General features: G+C 33.7%; 1 protein-coding gene and 1 long non-coding RNA gene across 2 annotated transcripts in view; both read right to left on the reverse strand.

Moving 5' to 3' along the window:
* Cbp53E (Calbindin 53E) overlaps nucleotides 1-20258 on the reverse strand; it is an 85436-nt gene that overhangs the window by 41053 nt on the left and 24125 nt on the right. Inside the window, exon 2 of the mRNA XM_090116072.1 lies at nucleotides 17596-17858. Within this exon, the coding sequence (XP_089972198.1) occupies nucleotides 17596-17746 (151 nt within the window). The 5' untranslated portion in view covers nucleotides 17747-17858. The remainder of the gene's footprint in view (nucleotides 1-17595; nucleotides 17859-20258) is intronic.
* Nucleotides 17887-20154, reverse strand: LOC149897695 (uncharacterized). Its single transcript, XR_016458172.1, has 3 exons — nucleotides 19591-20154; nucleotides 19403-19464; nucleotides 17887-19328 (listed from the first exon to the last, which is right to left on the reverse strand). It is a non-coding gene; the product is annotated as an uncharacterized LOC149897695 (long non-coding RNA).

Raw genomic sequence — 20258 nt, forward strand, 5'->3', positions numbered from 1 at the left:
CCAACAAGCAATTCGCCCACTTTTGCCACCCGCACGTGAGCTATCGTTTAAGATTATGTTTTCATAGACAAAATGCTCACATTAGCGAATCGTTATATGCCGGCTGTGCGAAGCTAGAGAAGATCTATTTATTACGTGATCAGTGTATGCAAAACTACAAGACGTCCCTTCGCGCTTAGTATACCAATAGTGGAACACCCTGTATATAGCTTATACCTATTATAAGGTCTGTCAGTCTGTGTAAGGTCTACTTCTGTACCTGTTTTTATGTGTATTCTTTCGAGGCTAAATGTGGGCTAAACCGTTGCTAAATAAGTAAATACAGAATTACAAAAATAAGAGTGGTACAAGTAATTCCATGTATAGAGGGCGGTCTTATCGCTGTTAGCGATTTCTGCTAGACAACAGAATGCAAAAGGATTATATTTATTGTGGCGGTGCATTACAAGTCTATTTTTGCTTATATAATATATAAATAATTATGCCATAAATAATTGTATGTTTGTAATAAAAGTATTTATTTATTTATTTATTTATTTATTCAAAAAACACACACTAACATTACAGTTTCCCAATACGATAGTGGTTTTACATTTAATTGGTTACATTGAAATTATTTAAATATTTAACATACAAATAAAGACATTATCACTTTTTATAGCATATTACAAATAAAGCTACTCGCGTGAATTCATCCCAAGTGCAACAAAATATATCCGTTTTAATTGCTATTTCATTGAGTGAACGAAGTGCACGCGTCATAGCCACTCAAGTGCTGAACGATCGGGAGCCGGTCGATCCACATTCAGGGGCTTGTGCGTTGCGACCGGCTCCCGGTCGATCAACAGTCGTGGGTTTTGCGTTCGCTTTATAAAACGGTCTAATAACCTTCCTCTTTCTAACTTATATGACATGTTAAGGAAAGAACAGGCTAGCTATAAATCAAGATAACAACATAACCACATGATTTAAGTGGCCCACTTTTCATGACACATTGAGCAGGTAGTTTTTTGTACAAAAAAATAAACAAGGAATGTGTAAAAAAAATGTATGGGAGGGTATGATGTTTTTATTTTCTCGTAAGAAGAGTGTAACAAAGGATCAATAAATATTAAAATCTCACTGAACAGCTGTTTTAATTTTATATTAGCAGACAAAATGTAACAAAAATTACAAGGGTACATTTGCTTTGACTTACAAGTTGTTTTTATTTATTTAAATGTTACCATGTTTTGACAAGGCATAGACTATTTTATTGTCTATGAATATACATACTTGCAAATGTGCTATTGATAAAGAAATCTGAGATAATCGACTTTAAAAAAATATGGACCGCCAAAAACCCCAACTGCGGCGGCACCGGGAGCCGGTTTCGCACAAGACCCGATTTTTGCAAAATGGCTCCCGCACTTGAGTGGTTATGTGCCTGACCTAGCAAGTTGGTGCGAGCGGACGGCACCAGCAGCAGCGGAGGCCGGCGCCGGCGCCCCACATATCCATCTGGTACATACAAATACATTTTACCCAGAATATCCGCGTTATGTATCTTACCTCTAAAAATCCTGAACAGGTACGAGATTAACGCCAGGTCCCTTCTAACCCTCAGCTCGTTATATCCCACCATGCCCAAAACGAATAAAGTCGGATACATAAGCGGATAGAAAGGATAAACCCCGTATAATCTCATGTAAAGGTAACGAGTGAATTTATTTTGTATGCGCTCTAGCATAAGATTATATTTAATTTCATGCGGGCCCCAAATAAAGGAATTATACTCCAACTGGCTTCTTACTAGAGTATTGTATAAATTAATAATAGCTCTAATATTCGAAAAATTTCGAGACATCCGCAATATAAACCCTAAGTTCTTAAAAGCTTTCTTACAAATATTAGTTACTAGCGGTCCGCCCCGGCTTCGCCCGTGGTACATATTTACGTTTTCTCTACATAAAAACCATCCTCGTACTTCAATGAATATAATAAAAAAAGAATTATCGAATTCGGTTCAGCCGTTCTCGAGTTATGCGCTTACCAACACATTTTGCGATTCATTTTTATATATAAGACTAGCGGTCCGCCCCGGCTTCGCCCGTGGTACATAATATTTACGTTTTCTCTACATAAAAACCATCCTCGTACTTCAAGGAATATAATAAAAAAAGAATGATCGAAATCGGTTCAGCCGTTCTCGAGTTATGCGCTTACCAACACATTTTGCGATTCATTTTTATATATAAGATATGCTTACTATAACTCAAGTCAGCACTGAGATTAACGCCAAGATCTTTAACTTCAGTTACCCTCGACATCTGTGCCCCGTCAACGTGGTAATTATATTTTGTTTGGTTTTGAGTACTTTTAGAGAAAGTAATTATCATGCATTTTGCGGTGTTGAACTGTAATAAATTATTTTTACTCCAGTCTACAACTCTATCAATATCGCTCTGTAGTTTCTCACAATCACTTATATCTTTTATTACCATTGATAGTTTAAGATCATCAGCGAAAAGCAAGCACTTTGCATAATGAACTACCTTAGGAAGATCATTTATCATCAAAATAAACTCCAAGGGGCCCAAATTGCTGCCCTGAACTACACCAGATCTGGTAAAATACGGATTTGATGCATGTCCAGCATAATTTACGTATTGCTGCCTATCCGTCATATAATTAGCCATAAAGTTTAACAGATGCGGAGTGAATCCAAATTCTGCTAACTTTTTTATCAGCACATCATTGTCGACCAGGTCGAATGCTTTTTTGAAGTCAAAGTAGGCCGCATCGACTTGTCCGCCACCGTCGACTACGGGTATAATATCCGCCATATAGCTTAGTAGATTGCTAGCAGTGTTACGTTGGGGTCTAAAGCCATGTTGAGCGTCTGACAAGTGAGATCGCACCTGTGTAAATATGCTTTTTTGCACCACAGACTCGAAAACCTTCGCTGGCGAGGGCAATATTGCAACAGGCCTATACTCATCCACACTGTTACCACGTCCCCCTTTGGGCACTGGAACGACGCGACTTATCTTCCAACAGTTTGGGAAAACAGCTGTTTTAAGGCATAAGTTGTATATATGGAGAAGGGGTTTTGCCAACACCAGGCGGCAGTCCTTCAATATATATGGCGGTATCTGGTCTGGACCTGAAGATGTCTTTGGCTTAAGTTGACTTAGCGCCTGCAGCACTTCACAAAGCTGTAATTCCCCAATGTGCACTCTTACTGCTCCGTTTAAACAATTTGCTTGTGTTATCGCTAAGTTTACATCTAACTTTGGTTTTTGCTGAATATAAACCGACCTAAAATATTCAGAAAATGCATTCACGCTCTGCTGTGCTGTCATTACCTTGCCATCGGCGTCAACCATAGGTTTAGATTTTTTAATTACCCGACTATTGTTAATAAACTTCCAAAAGGATTTAGGATCTTCTATTAAATTCGCTTCAACTCGCCGACGATAACTGTTTAACGCCATTTCAATCGAACATTTTACCTTAGATCTATACCTACTGAATATTTCATAATCTTTTTGCGATTTACTAGCCTTAAAACGTTTATGATGCGCTGCTTTAATTTTAATGTCTCGAATTATTTCTTTTGTGTACCACTCAGGATAAATGTATTCCGAACATAATTTATTTTTCTTCTTTAACGGCACACAGGAATCGAAAATTGAATTTAAAACATTATAGAAATACTTCAAACTCATATCTAATCCTAAGTTATAAAAATCCGTCCAATCTACTTGTGCTATTTTAGAATAAAGTAAAACAAAATCGGCTTTATTAAAATTCCACTCTAAGGAAGTAGTCGTACTCACATCTGCGTCTGAGTATGGAGCGGCAGCGGGCGGGCCGCGCGGCCACGCCGACACCAGCAGCGGCGGGTGGTACGCGTCCACCGGCACCAGCGGCTCGGACGCTTCACACACACTTACCAAACTTCCTTCACTCAATGCACTCAACACTAAATCCAACTGTCGGTTGTTGATATTACTTACTTTGTTGCACTGGGTGAATCCACAATAACTAAAAAAGTACTCGTAATAATTTAATATATTATTAGTAAATGAACACTAGCGTAATATGAAGGTAGACGTACGTTTTACTCCAAAAATTAATTCCGAATGCGCAAATAAAACTGCGAGGTTTACCTAGTTGTTTTTCAAATCTAAGTAGATCGATATGAAATGTAATTCTGGACAAGATTAAAGGTTCTTGTTCATTTTACACATGTTTGTACATCTAGGGTTTCTAAATTAGTACTAAGTTTCGTCGTAATAGCTGTTAGGGATTAAAACAAAACATTATGTGATTTGACAATCCACTTGTAGAGGTTACTGTTCAAACTAAAATATTTATTGAAGTGGAACTTATTAAGGCGCGTTGAGAGTAAAATTTCAAGGACGCGTAATCGATATACCGTCACGTCATGGAGTAAGGCGTCGATTTTAGTATTATTAAATCTTGATAGAAGTTTCACTTCTAACACGTGTGCTCGGCACACATGCTTTTTTTTGTTAAACATAAACAAATGGATTATAATGGAGCTGAGCTGCAGTCTATTGTTTTGCCATAATTCCGCGCAAATGATATTGCTTTAGAAATTACTTAGTTAATTAACTGCTAATTAAATTTAATAACTCAAGCCCCGGAACTACAGACACAATAGAAAATCTATTGTGTCTGGGACCGATCGGGCCCCTTGGGGCTCAATGGGTTAATGTTCAAGAATCCAATATCAAGGTGTGTATATCTACCTATATGTATTACAGCTAACTACATAAAGGTGTATAACAGGAAGTCCATATTTTTATAGTCAGATGACACCTTTCTTCGCGTAAAAAGAGCTTCGAATATTTGCATATATTTCATTCAACGAACTATTTATTATGTTTTCGAAATTGGCAACACTGCTACACGTACGTCGTACGTGCCTTGCGTGACGTATTTGCATATATGCGAATGCAATGTTTATTTTAAACAAATAAATAAAAACAGCGTATGTTTATGTTATTTGTAGAGGTTTTCGAACATAAAAATAAAATAATAGGGACATAGACAGACTGATGATCAAAATGCAGTTATTATTCCAGAGAAAGAAATATAGGCTACACTCGAGTTTTGCAACAATTAAAACAAATAACATTTTATACTTCAAAATTGTTCAAAATTACTTTTATAAGATACCTGTTTCTTAACGTTAAGAATCATAGCAGTTTTTGGTTTTATTATTCAGCTCGTAACAGACTTACTTACCTATATTCAAGGTGACACTTTTAGTATTACACTTTTGCATAAACCTTTTCGCAAGAAAGGTCAGCTGATATATGTGCCCCATATACGCTAAGACAACATGTAAAATATGAGTATTTAATTAAAAAACAAACTTGCAAGTTCACGGTAGACACACAAAAGGTAATGCTATTACATTATAAATTCTCTGCCGAATGCATATTCAGGCAAAGACGAAAAAACATTAAAATGAAATTCGCTCGTTTAATTTTTGCGGAATCCTTTATCATATTTCAGAAAAGACTGAAAATAATGAGACATTTTCGAGTAACATTTTTAAAGTTACAACCCAATTACTCGAGCTTCAAGTTTAAAGTGTTTTTAGTTGTACGACGTTATTACAGCTTTGAAAAGGATGATGATTTACTTTAGAGGTTAAAATTAAGATATATACGGAGATAATTTTGAGTACCTTTCTCAGTTTATTATGTCTTAGCTTTTATATATATATATATATATATATGAATGTATATACGAATACATATAATGAATGAAACAGACTATGATTATCTAATATATATATATATATATATATATATCTATGCAATTATTTCTAGCTTATGATTTGACCATCTACGCACATGAAAAATTCACTGTGTATAATTAATAGTTATAATATAAGGAGTGAAGTTCACACAGATTCTATAAAAGAAGAATGAATCAATGCACGAAATCCAATAATAAATCATATTCAGGCTAGACTTTCATAAAATTATCTTAATTCAAATTTAAAGTTAGTCAAAATCACACGGACCATTATCATTATTTGTCCAATAACTGGAATCATACCTCTTTGGACTTAAGACGCATCTATATCTAGCAACCACGCGGCAACACAAATAAATATGTAAATAACAGATTACAAACCAACGAACAAAGGTTGGATAAATAATGACGTCAAAGGATTGTAAATAACTCGCAAATCCCATCGGGATCTTCAGTCTGATTCTAAACATCCCACGCTTCAAGGAATCAAGCTCATTTGATACTATTGTTCAGCCCACACGATTATTTCATAGTATATTTGTTTATTATTCAAATGGTATGTGTGGATCAGGCTTCTTACGGTGCATTTACATCAAACGATCGAATGCTCATTCTAACCCCACTATGTCAAATTCTTGTAGTGAAAACGGGCGTAGAGCATTCTTTCGATGATCTTAGTGCGCTATAAAAGATTCTATGCAATGTTTTAATATTGAACAACGCTGAATACGAGTTTTCGTTTACACTAAAAGATCACGAACGAATGCTCTTGCTCTAGCTCTATGTTCGTTTGGTGTAAATGCGCCGTAACAAGAATATAATAATATGTATGTATATGAATTCAGTCGTTTGCGTAAGAATAGTGTATTAAGTATAGTGCCAGCAATCAGAGAAAATTATTATTTGCATGCTTATCTCTAATGATGACTTTTATTTCTTTTTCTTATTGTACAGTCGGGTTTATGGTTTTATATGGCCTCTATATGAGAGAATATCATCATAAAACATAAGCATATATATATTATTAACATGAAAGATCGCATCGCCATCTCGAATCGCATTTGTAAGGGTTAATTTATTTTTCCTAATGGCTCTGTTCGAAAGGAAGAACTACGGTATTTTAATACTTTTAATATGTACTAGAATCAATTTATTAAAAGTCTACTCTAAAGCATAGTATAAAGAAATATGTCTTAAGCCTATAAGGCTCTTAGGAATAAAATGAATAAACGAACGGAAAAATTACAGTCTTTAAATTAGTTTTGCATTATGTTATCTGTGCTTTTAAATTATTGTTGATTTAAATATAAAATAGTGTTATTTTACTGTAAAATTGTACATTTATATGTACATTGTGGTCAGGAGCGTCGCATAATTTAATTTTGCCAATGAAAAATATGATACTGCAATATGCATATTGGACCAGAATACGCTTTTGGAATAATAATTATATAATATTTAGAAGAATATAACATTAATTTACAAAAAAGAAATATTTCTATAGCTCATGTGTTATTCTATATTACTGTAAAGTTTCATCAAAATCTGTGCGGTAGTTTTTTCGTGAAAGGGTAACCAACCATAATATATTTTATTCACCGTAATCTGGTTAAATCAACGTTGATTTAACTAGCGCCTCTCAACGTCCAACTATAAGCGGATTGTCATAGACCTGTGAACAGAGCGGATTTAGTCATTCAATGAAATGTCGTCATTCAATGAAAGCGCTAGTCATTCAATCAAATAGCAGATGACGGTGACATATACATCCATCCATCCTCACAAACTTTCGCATTTATAATAGTAGTAGGAAATATTATGTAGATATAGCAGATTAGTCTTTTATTCATTGGTAACTCTATTCCAAAAATCGACCATTCAAAATCTCTAGTCGTATTGTTTCAAATCTGATAAAATGCTTCAGAATTCGTATGGCTTTGTGTTTTCTTTGTGAACATGAAACAATTGTTTTTGAATGATGGATTTAATAACTTAATTACACAAGGTATATCCATGATTGGTTGTAATTAAATACCGTACCGAAAAATCGATAAAGGTAAGGATAAAGCTATGTTTTTTACAGTATTTATTTCAAACAACGAGTTTGCATTGTAAAAAGATAAACTGACATAGAGAATACAGCATTTTGGTCTATTTTTTATTCGTTAAGATAATAATTTGTACATAATATTATGTTTTATCTAATTATACTCCGTGTCTCTTGACCGTTAAAAGGTATTACTAGATATAAAACTATTGTATGTCTATTATAAATTATAAAGTTAATTTTGATTACCGATAAAACTTTTTTTTACTTTCTTTGAGTAGGTTTCCACTTTGTTCATTATTTTACTAAAGAAAACGTAACTAAGGTAACGGCACCAGTGGTGGACAAGCATCCAGTAATGGACAAAATAAATATTAAATTTAAATATTAAGACCAAAATTAACGTTACATAATTTGGCAATACTTAAAATAAAAGTTTGGTTCATAAGCTATCAACATACGACATTTCATTTTATTCGGCCAAAACGTTTGAAGATGGCAGAACGTTATGTTTAGTTGCTGCGACTCGTTTCGAAGAAATCCGTTTTTACTAAGGAAATCCTTAAGGAAGTGAGGACACAATTTTGGTTATAAGAATTTTTGTATAAATGTTAGCAAAATTTGATATTATCTACTTTTATTTATAGTAGTTAATTGTACGAAATATTACACGATTTAGTATCATGATAGGTTATGTTGTTTAAATAAAATTCTTCAGTGTCCATAACTGGATTTAATTCTATGGATATATCCATTTATGGACATATGTCGAAAATAAACTTTTTTTAAAGGTATTAATTACATGCGCTTTTCTGTATTGTCTTTTCATTCTGATTAATAATATACCTATCACGACTATTTCAAACAAAGGGTTCCAATATTGTACAACAATTGTCCATGACTGGATTTGCTTTGGTTCCTATAATGGACATTGATGTTTTTTGTGAAAATTACACTAATGGGTCCAACAATATAATATCTATCTAAACATGAAGAATATATTTTAGAACAATGGGTCATTATGTGCTGTGCGACTCGTTCTCGGCTTCATTCTCTATCACTGCGTAGAGAAGTCGCATACTTATGCGTATTGTAACGCATCTATCATAGAGAGTTCTCTGATGAACTGTTTGGATCGCTGTCTGCTGCTAAATTCCACCACCATATAGCACACACGCTTAAATTTCATCCACACCATCTTGACAACAGTTTAAAAAAAGCGTTTTGCCTCGTGCTACAATTTGGAATCTATATCGATGGACCAATCAGATTAAGGCTGTATTCAGATTGGCGATTCACTTCACGAGTGTAACGGAATGCCAGGAAACAGAGAGATATGGCGGAACATCGTGAAGCGGGTAACATCTACCCCCCCAAACCTCATGTTGACCACGTTCGCTCTGACGAGAGTGATATGACGAAGAAGAAGAAGTCCCAAAATGGATGGAATGGCAGTACTTTTTTTAGTTATATTTTTCATCCCTGACTTATTGAGAAAAAAAACCCATATTGGTATTTCTTAACGGACATAACTCGTATTTATCGATGCATTTGTCCAATTTTTGCCTAGAAAATGGAAATTAAGACTGTTTTAAATATTATAAGTATGCAAAATAATAATAAATAATAAATAAATATTATAGGACATTATTACACAAATCGACCTAGTCCCACAGTAAGCTCAATTAAGGCTTTTGTTGTGGGTACTAGGCGACGATAAATATAATATTTAATAAATATATATATAGATAATAACACCCAGACCCAAGAACAAATAATTGAGTTCATCACACAAATATTTGCCCTGACCGGGGATCGAACCCGGGACCGTCGGCTCAGTAGGCAGTTACTTTACCACTGCGCCAACCGCGTCGTCAAAATAATTAATAAGTACTATTTTTTATAAATACATCCCCGATTTATTATATTCCAATCATCATTTTCAAGATTCTATTGATAACTATAAGCAGGGCCGCGCCGACCCCCGGCAGCGCCTGTGTGCGAAACCTATGAAGCGCCTCTTTTTTATAAAAATTCAATGCGCACCTTACACACACACACACTTTCAATCCAATGATTGTTCATTTGTATTGTTTTGCCTTAGCTATCTCGTTCGTTAAAATCGGGGAATACCCATGACCCCACCCCCGGGCCCCGCTTGCGTCGCAGTCGCACGCATCGCATCGGGTTGCGTTCAAAAACTCACTCATTCATAATATTTAGTCCACTCATTATATACATTTAAAAAAAAAGTGAATTTGCGCATCTTATTTTTTGATATATTGTAGGGATACCCAGAAAAGCTTAACTTGAGTTTTTCGACCAAGATTTCCTATGAGCTTTCGCCGCCATCTTAAAAAAAGGGTGTAAAATTTGTTTTTCGGCAATAACTCGGCTATCCGATGAAATTCGGAAATCACTTATAAGACACTTTTTGTTCCTTTTTTTAAGCTCTACAATTAAGACCTCGTTATCGAGATATTGATCGATAAAGTAAAAAAAATGTGTGCGTGACTAGTGTACACACGTACGAAGTGAAACTTCTTTATGACCTTATTTTTCAAAAAATAATTTACTATATGCAACTTTACAGAAATACGTCGAATCCCGCGTGGTAGGGATAAGAAAAAGATGGCGCGTAACGGAAAAAGTCACGCGTAACGAAAAAATGTTACACTCAATTTTTTTCCAACCCCGATAAAGAAGTTTCACTTCAAAAATTCAGGACACATTTTTAATTTTTTGCTTTTTTTTTGTTTAGGACATAATACATATACCTACATTATGTATAATATGTATCTAATACATATACATGTATTTAAAAAATCGTACAATTCGAACTTGTAGAGAATATTCAGACCTACAATTTTCTTTTTGGAGTTTTTTAGTTGGACAAAAATTACGATCTCCAGCGCGCCGCAGAGTCGGTGAATTCACGCTCACCGTCGAGCGAGCTGCTCGCTCGGTTGTGTTCGCATGGCGAAGCGAATGGGAAATTGTTTAGGAAATTGATGGGATAAAAAATAAGTACATAGACCAGACTTTAGAACAAATTAAAGATCACACTAAAGTATATTTTTTAAACAAATAATTTATTTGTGCAGTAAAAAAAAAGTTGAACTGTACATTTGAGCGAAAAAAAGTACAACACAGGGTAAAATGAATGAAAAATGGTTTCAAGAAAATTTTTTAATTGAAAAAATGCAAACACACTCGTCAAAACGGATGCCAGGTCTTACAATAATTTTTTACTTTATCGATCGATATCTCGATAACTATGCACGATACAGTAAAAATGGTCAGGACTTAATTGTAGAGCATTAAAAAAGGAACAAAAAGTGTCTTATAAGTGATTTCCTAATTTCATCGGATAGCCGAGTTATTGCCGAAAAACCAATTTTACCCCTTTTTTCAAGATGGCGACGAAAGCTCATAGGAAATCTTGGTCGAAAAACTCAAGTTAAGCTTTTCTAGATATCCCCTACAACATATCAAAAAAATAGATGCGCAAATTCACTTTCTTTTATTTGCCTTTTTTTTCGGACGAAATGAGTGGACTAATTTCATACTCATACAAACTCGGCGCCTCTACGGTTTAAAATAACTAGTACTTTTTCTCTTGTTCAAAGAACTGCCGCCGTTTTAACGTTGAGCTCGTAAGGAATGTAAACTAAAACCCTGAAACCATAAACGTGAATAATAATAAACATTAAATATTGAGAGACTTGTTCAATAAGCGTTTTAGATGTTTTGTTGTTTACAAGGCCTATGTTGCGCCTATTGTACCTACTTACTTGTCGATACTCCACTACAAAAAACAATCATATAGGTAACAAAAATAATTTTGGTGGCAGTGGCGGCGCGGCGCCCCTATTGTCTTGGCGCCTGTGTGCGCCGCACACTTCGCACACAGGGGCGGCTCGGCCCTGACTATAAGTCTTCTCCAAGTGTAAATAACTGGAGAAACAACATTAGGTACAGTCCATAAATGGGTGTTCATAACTGGATGTTGTCCAAAACTGGGTGTCCATCATTAGATTTTCACTGTCCATCACTGGTGCAAAAAAGTGGTTTTTTAATTTATAAATAACTTCATTATTTATGCACTTTAATCTTTTTTCTAACATTGGTTACGTTAAACTAACATTGAACTAAAGGTATAACTTAACAATATCCAATAAAGTTAAAAAACCTACGAGAAATTTGCAAAAAACTTCAATTTTTTCCTTAATCTGTACAAGACTGGTGCCGTTACGTTAATGTAAATTATATTTATAAAAAAATCTATAATAATTGAATAAAAAGGGTCAAAATTTATTTAACAATGGGGAATATTCATGTTTTTCATTGGTGGTGGTGCGTTTTGGAAGTTTGAATTTCGCTCCATTATTTTGCACTTTTTGAATATTATTTTAGGGGTTTAAATAATAAGTAAATAAAAAAAAATCCTTTTCATTATAATATTACGATAATAAGTACTTATTCGAGAAAAAATTATTTTAGGCCATTTCAAATTTTATGCATATTCCCTATTGTATAATTTTCCCAAATATGTCATTTCTGCATTACTTTCAGAATAGGCATGACGACAGTATCCATAAATGATCGTATTAGTGTTTTTAAGGGAAAATGTATAATAAATAAATTAAATATAGCGACTTAGAAATCTTAAAAACATTAAGATTAATGAGATTATCAATAAAATAAAACATTGAAATTCTGAAGTTCGCCATTTTGACTAAAACACGCGTGACGTCACGCATAAGTAAACAACTCACGTCAGATGTATTTTGTTGTTATGAATATGTTGAGAATACGCATTTTTATTTATTTTCTATTGGTATGCTTTATCGACTCAGAACAGAAATATAATTGCGAATTCACGAATACATGGTTCGGGATTCTCCGCGCCAACTTTATACAATAATTTCTTATTATTTTTTCGCTTGAAATAATTACTAACACATTTTTGAGCATTATTTTTATGTGGATTCACACTGCAATACTGCACACCACTTATAAACTTTGTAATTCGTTTCTATAACACATATTAAATAAAGACTTTTTTAATTTTCTTCGCAATGCGTACAAATAATTACGTATTTACCAAAGTTTGACGTCACGCCTACGCCATGACACCTGCGAGCTGTTTTGGCACAGATATTAAATATTTTTTGAAAAATGGCTTTAATCTTCGTTAAATTTAAGTATATTACCGAAATATAGGGTTTTTCTTGTATAGTAAACGTATACACACATTATGGAAGAGAATTTCAAAATCTTTCGTCATGCCTATTCAGACATCCCGTAGGTACGTTGTAACTCACGCAAAATTCAACCTTCCCACCCACACATTACAATCTAAATTCCCAGAATCCTTGATACGTTTACATCATTAGGCAATTGAAATAATTCAGCACGACCTTAACCCTCGTGAAAGAGACTCAGACGTTTAAAAACACGGAGGTTAAACAAACAAGTCTTGGAGATCACAAGGAATTTTAGTTGAGGTGAAAGGGTCAGCCGTGTGAGAGTGTGGAATAGTGACAGCGCTATATAGTCGTATAGCGTCTCTTTCACACAGTGGAAATAATACTGCTATAAGACATAACCAGGTTTTGGAATGGCGCCAGAATAAACATCATTAAGTTGTTCAAATAAATATACATTTCACATGAGTTCAGTGAATGTTAACTTCGTAAGCAGTATGTTTGCGGGATAGACGGGATGCCGAAAATTTTACGCTTAATTTGTAAGGTATACCTATCTATTTTTTTATTTGCAAATCTGTTGGGAAAAAGAAAAAGAAAAAATAGGCAATGACAGACGAATTATTATAGATGTATTATTTATCCTATGATATAGGTATTATCTATAAAAAGACGACGATAGAACAATAGCTATACTTACTCATATTTTAGTAAATAAATGATTACATATTTATACTTTTATAAACGCGAAAATTTATTATAAGCCTATTAGCCATTATATAAGCTACCGCTTCTCAATTATCGGAATTATTAAAATTATGAGAAACATTATTTTAAATATTATTTTTACCACATTCTTTAGCCTAAGGGCGTATTCAGAAAGAATGCTTGAAACTTATAAGCGCTTATAAACGCTTATCGGCGCTTGTCATGTTCATTGTCTTGCTTGTCATATTTATATGAACATGACAAGCGCCGATAAGCGCTTATAACTTTCAAGCTTTCTTTCTGAATACGCCCTAACTTTAGTGACGTATTTACCACTAGTAATTTGTTTGCTTTTAGGGGCCGATTTTTCAATCCTTGGTTAAAACTTATTCATCGAATGACGTATTAAACTACCATTTCAAAAATGTATTGTAATTGTCCGTATTTGACAGTTTACAGGTGACATTTTAATATGTTCGTGCAATACTTTATTGGACGGATAAATTTTAACCAAGGATTGAAAAATCGGCTCTTAATCAAAATAATGCCCTGCGTAGTACATACTGATTTGAGCTACGTATCGTCCAAAGACGTTCTACGACATTTATTTAAACAGCTTCAAAAGCTAAAATTACCCTGTTCATAACCTGCTTGGTTTCACTGCAGAGCATTACAATAATCTCGGGGTCCCATGGTGTCTTATAGCAGTATTACTCCCAGTTTGAGAAAGTGATGGCGCTACGCGACCTTTATAACTCTGTCACTTTTCCACACTGGATTTAATCCTGCTTTAAGACATCGTAATACGGAGGCTGCTTGGTTTAGCTGCAGAATCATTACAATCTCAATACATGAACTGCTAAAACAGCTTACCGTGTTCCGGGGAAACTCAATAGCATTTGCTCAGTTCGCAACTATCAAAATTGCTGTCATTTTGTTGGAAGCTGATTGCGATACAAGTGCCTTGATTGCTAAGCGATTATGTTATTTCACACTGTATATTGCGTGAAATATAACCATATAGATAATTGGCTCAAATCCTCGTATTATTATGCAAGTTTTTACTTCTTTATTTGAGACTAGCTTCATACCTTTGGCCCGCGATAAAAATGTAGACTATGTTCTACGAATATTCGTAGACATAACCGTAGACAGTAGATTTTGTAACTGAAGTGTAGCTTTGTAGATTTTTAAAAAATTAAATTTGTTCTTTTATAATATGAATCTACATTTAAATAATGTTTACTTTATTTTGGTTGTCTTTTTCGTGTAACAGTAGAGTAAAACGAACGTCTTTCTATTTCGTCTTAATAATTTTCACAATTTTGAGGATAAATACGTTTCATATTAACTAATTGGAAATATTGATTACGTATATTACTATTGTTTAGAAATAGTTCTTCGATGTCGAACTTAATCACTTTAATTATTTACGGACTAATAACGTGGGACCAATCCAAATGTTGATTTCTATCAAGAAGACGTTAATTTTCGTTCCTTCATCTTCATTCTTGCTTTGAAGGAACGAAAATTAACGTCTTCGGTAATTTATAGGTTATACTCAAAAATGTTCATTTTCATTATAAGGCATCAGTGTTAATTTCTCATATTAAGATTTATAGCGGCTTAAGTTTTATTTTATACTAGCGGTCCGCCCCTGCTTAGCCCGTGGTACATTTTTACGGTTTTTCTCCATAAGAACCATAGGATGGTACATCAAGGAATATTATAAAAAATAATTAACGAAATCGGTTCATCCGTTCTTACATTTAACGATTCATTTTTTGTATAAGAGTTGAAAATTTTGAAGACGGAATGCATCGTATTTCTCTAAAATTTTAATTTCTTTGTGAACATGAAAATAAGTAAAGAGCCTAAGGCAGAGGACCGTAAGGTATATGTTTATTCTGACCATATTGTAAAAATTCATAATACTCTACTAAGACAGTGGCCTAAAACACACAATAAAAAATAAAAATAGCATTTTTCAGGAGGTAAACACCGACCATACTTCTGATAATGAGGTGGTTCGTAACAGGAAAACCCACAAAAGAAACAGGGCTCAGGTGTGACGTCACAATCCCTCGAGTTCATATTTTTCATGTTATTATCGAAATTGTCAGCTTGGACAGTTTATGTGATAATGATCGAAGTTTTCCTCTTGAAAGATCTGTAGATATTTTACGCGTATAATATAATTTACATCACTACATAGTATAAAACAAAGTCGCTTTCTCTGTCCCTATGTCCCTTTGTATGCTTATCTTTAAAACTACGCAACGGATTTTGTTGCAGTTATTTTTTGATAGATAGAGTGATTCAAGAGGAAGGTTTAAGTATATAATTTATTAGGTTTAGACAAAACGGGCGAAGCCGCGGGCGGTAAGCTAGTAATACATATTATTATATCTGTTTTGTTCTGTTCTGTGCGTTATAATGAAGATTTGTCATATTTTATAGCTATATTTCTTAAACTATATTGGAATCAATCTTCATTCGTTATCGAAACAATGTTCAAATTTTTAGCAGCGGGCGATCATAGTCAGATAAACTACAAATTACAATATTTATTAGCAGATTAACACTAAAATATGTAATACTTTTAGTCTGGGTAGGAATAATATTAAGCATGTTTCGAAAGTCTTATTCAAACCTACGAGTATCTATTATTATTATACGTGTGTCACCTAATTCTTTTGAAGTTTCAATACCCACTCATATAAGCCCCTACGCTATAGAATTAAGGGCCCGGAGCAAAAAGAAATTGGATTTTTCCTCGTAAAAGTTATGTGTTGATTGAAAAGGTAAATTTGCTGAATACACCATTTTATTTAGTTGCTGATTCGGTGCTTCATAAATATCTAATATAAAAACATAATGAATAATCAACCTTTTAATATTATTTATTCACATTCATATTTCTAATTCAAACAAGTATAAAAGTACCTATATTATTATTATAATCGACATGGTAATTAGTTAAACTAACTACTATTACAATTGTTATAATTGACGTCGGAAGCGCCCTTTATATGTGTGCGTGTGCGTGACGTGTGTGTCACGTTAACTTTTGCTTGTGTCATCTTTATAATTATGTTTGAATAAGAGCATATTAGTAAAATCACCTGAAAACTGAAGTTCCCGCTCATCTCAGATCGATCACCAATCATGTTTGCTCACGTATCTTTTATTTTTATTATTTATCTGATAAGAATCTGTACCAGAAGATAGTAAAGAGAATCTAGAAGGTACCAATAGTGACACATCTCATTTATATTAATGAGTCGTCACCCGGCGAAATTATATGTATAGGATGTTGAAAATCTCGTCGAAACCCGTAGCGTGGTTACGAAGGAGGTAGCGAATAAAAGACAGACGCGATGCGTTGAGCGATTTCCTGTTCTGAATACGTCATGTTAATTTCCTAATTCCTATACATCTTCTTCTTATATATAAAAATGAATCGCAAAATGTGTTGGTAAGCGCATAACTCCAGAACGGCTGAACCGATTTCGATAATTCTTTTTTATTATATTCCTTGAAGTATGAGGATGGTTCTTATGTAGAGAAAACGTAAACATGTACCACGGGCGAAGCCGGGGCGGACCGCTAGTATAAATATATAAATAAAATAAATCTTTATTTCACCTCTTGATTGTACAATATTGAATATGAGGCTCTGGCTCTCTTGCTAGGCATAGCCTGTGTTAGAAAGCCAGTCCCTTCCCTTAATACATCTTGGCCTTGATAAAGGTAAAAATGAAAAGAAAATTTAAATGATAATATGAAATGAAATTTTTATATGAAAAATATACTTTCTATGAAAAATGATAATAACAAATTGCTTACCATCTTTATCATAATGACTCCATACTTCCATAAACTGGTTTGCAGACAATTTCTTCAGCTCCCTCGAATCCGGGTCTCGAAACTGTCGCATAAAATTCGACGCTCTATCCAAGTTCAGCTTTTTCGATGACCCATTCGAATCGAAACTCATCTTTAATTCTTATAAAAATTACTTTTTTAAAAAGTTTATTGTCTTTTATTTAAATATAAAATGATTGATTTTTCAATGTTGGCACCACTGACATTACAGGAGCTTATTTCATCTGCAACAAAAGAAAGTCAATGTTAAGACGATACACAAAAAAAATCTACTGCTTGGCGGGCGGAGTCTAATAGCTCGCTATCGCGAACGCGGGTGTGCGCGAAGTCATTCTTGCAAACTCGCCGCGCTGCCGCTGGCCGACTCGGGACAAACATGTATGGAGTCGTCATACAGTTATAATATTCTTATACATATATTTAATTGTTGATTTATTGGTTTTATTTTCTTGCTTATAAACAAATAATCTTCTTTTTAACAACTACTTAGACATTATTAATAATTATTATTATTTCGTAATGTTTACTTTATTACAAAATAATACAGGTTATAAATAATCTTTAAAATAACAAAAAATATTGTTACTCTGAAAAAATGAAATGGTACTCAATAACGCGGACTACTGAATGGATTTAGATAGAATTTGATGCTGACGTAGATATTACGTCATGCCCAGAAATGAAAGGTAATATTTCTGAAAGAAGTTATAAACCCTAATTCTTCTCAGTCAAAGTCAAGAGTGGAAGATATCACTAATACAGTAAAACTGATGCGAAACTTTGGATGTTAATTTGTATATTTTTTTGTTAGTTGTTACTTAATCACGTCAAGACTACATTACCAATTTTGATAAAATATAGCTAATTGCCTGGATTTACACATAGGATACTTTTTATCCGAACTGAACACTTCTGTGGGATAAGACAGGATTCACGATATAATCTAATTCCACGCGGGCAAAGCCGCGGTCGGAATGATATTTTTTTAAATAAAAAAATTGTTTAAAAAAAACACAAAATATATTGACGCATGTATTTATTTTTTGCACTCTATTATAATTGTAATTATTCATTACAAATAATCAAAATAAAATAGCCAGAACAAAGTTAGGCCCTGGTAGGGTAGGTAGGCAGGTACAGCAATGTGAGACGAACACTGGCTTATTTATACCAATAATAATGTATTATAAACATTAAATTAAGTTTACTTTCTAACAACAAAAATACATAATATTAGCTAATGTGAAAGCGAATCAACCAATCATCCCACAAAAATGAAATGTGCACACAAATATTCATCCAAATCGGTTCATGTCATTAGGAGGAGTGACTGCAGCGCCATCTTCTGGGCCCAATCGTGTTTCCAGATCACCCAGGAACTCAATTTAATATACTTACACAAAATTTTTCGAAATGAAAACTCACATTACTATGTAAATATGAATATAAACCTGTTTTATTACTAAGCAATTTCCCGCACAGGTGTAGTAAGTATAAATGAAATAAATATCAACATCAAATTCTTTATACAACATACTTATCTACCACCTTCTAAGAAATGTAATTCTTGAAATTATTTCGTATTTTTTTTAAATATAATACTACTCCAATGAGCTCCTGTTCCATATTATGTCCACCATACTTCCACTAAGTTCACCATGATTTTTTATTTCTTTGCACTTTGTTGCTTTTTGCTAAAAATGGAATCATGCGATAAAACCAGTAGAGCTTTGATAACATAAATTTTTGACTGAATAAAGGTACTTACGAAGGAGTGGATTCACATTGTGAACAATCAGTGGGTTTATTTTCCTTCTGGATTCCGGATTTCTGAACAGATTATTTATGCTATAAATGAAAAAATCTAACACATTCGTTATGTACTTAGAACAGGGGTACATATCAAACATCGTCTATAATACAATTATCATCAAATTTAAAATAAAACCAACTTACTTCATTAATTTGTTCCAATTGTAAGCATTCTTTTTCCTCCAACCTTTATGTTTCTTCTTCTTATTTTCTTTATTGTCCCCATTTGTCTCATTTTGTCTTATCGTGTTGTCACCCTTTTTTACGATTGTGCGAGCGACACAAGTTCCCCGTGTGACGGCCGTAGCGGGAATGACTCGTGCAGCGATCGGGGTAGGAAGGTACAGGGCGGCTCTCGCTATATTGGCTGGTCGCGCGCTAATTTCAAGTATTTCTTGTTTATTTCAAAACCATCGCATATTTCAAAATTCTAACACGGTAGACGTATAGGTTGTATATTTTATAGTTAATATCCAAAAAGTCGTAACTTTACGTTTGTTATTTTGAAGATGCCAGAGATTAAAAAAAAATAACAATGATAACTTTGTATTTTTTTTCTATCGAGAAAATATCATGGAATCATGTTTCTAAAACGGTAGACGTATTGTGTTACTATTGAACTTTCTTGTCAAGAATTTTCATCACGACAACTTTAATAATATAAAAATTACGAAGGTTTGAAAAGGGCCGTAAATGTTAGAAAAATTAATTCATCACCTTAATGATATTGTAGTCAATGTTAATTCCTAAAATCAACAGGTAATTATGTACAACATTCTAGTTATGCCCCTAAACAATTGATATTGGATACT

Source organism: Colias eurytheme, chromosome 25 (assembly GCF_061535395.1).
Source record: "Colias eurytheme isolate Ceu_HAF_F1 chromosome 25, ilColEury1 Martin Lab GWU primary, whole genome shotgun sequence".
NCBI classification, from domain to species: domain Eukaryota; kingdom Metazoa; phylum Arthropoda; class Insecta; order Lepidoptera; family Pieridae; genus Colias; species Colias eurytheme.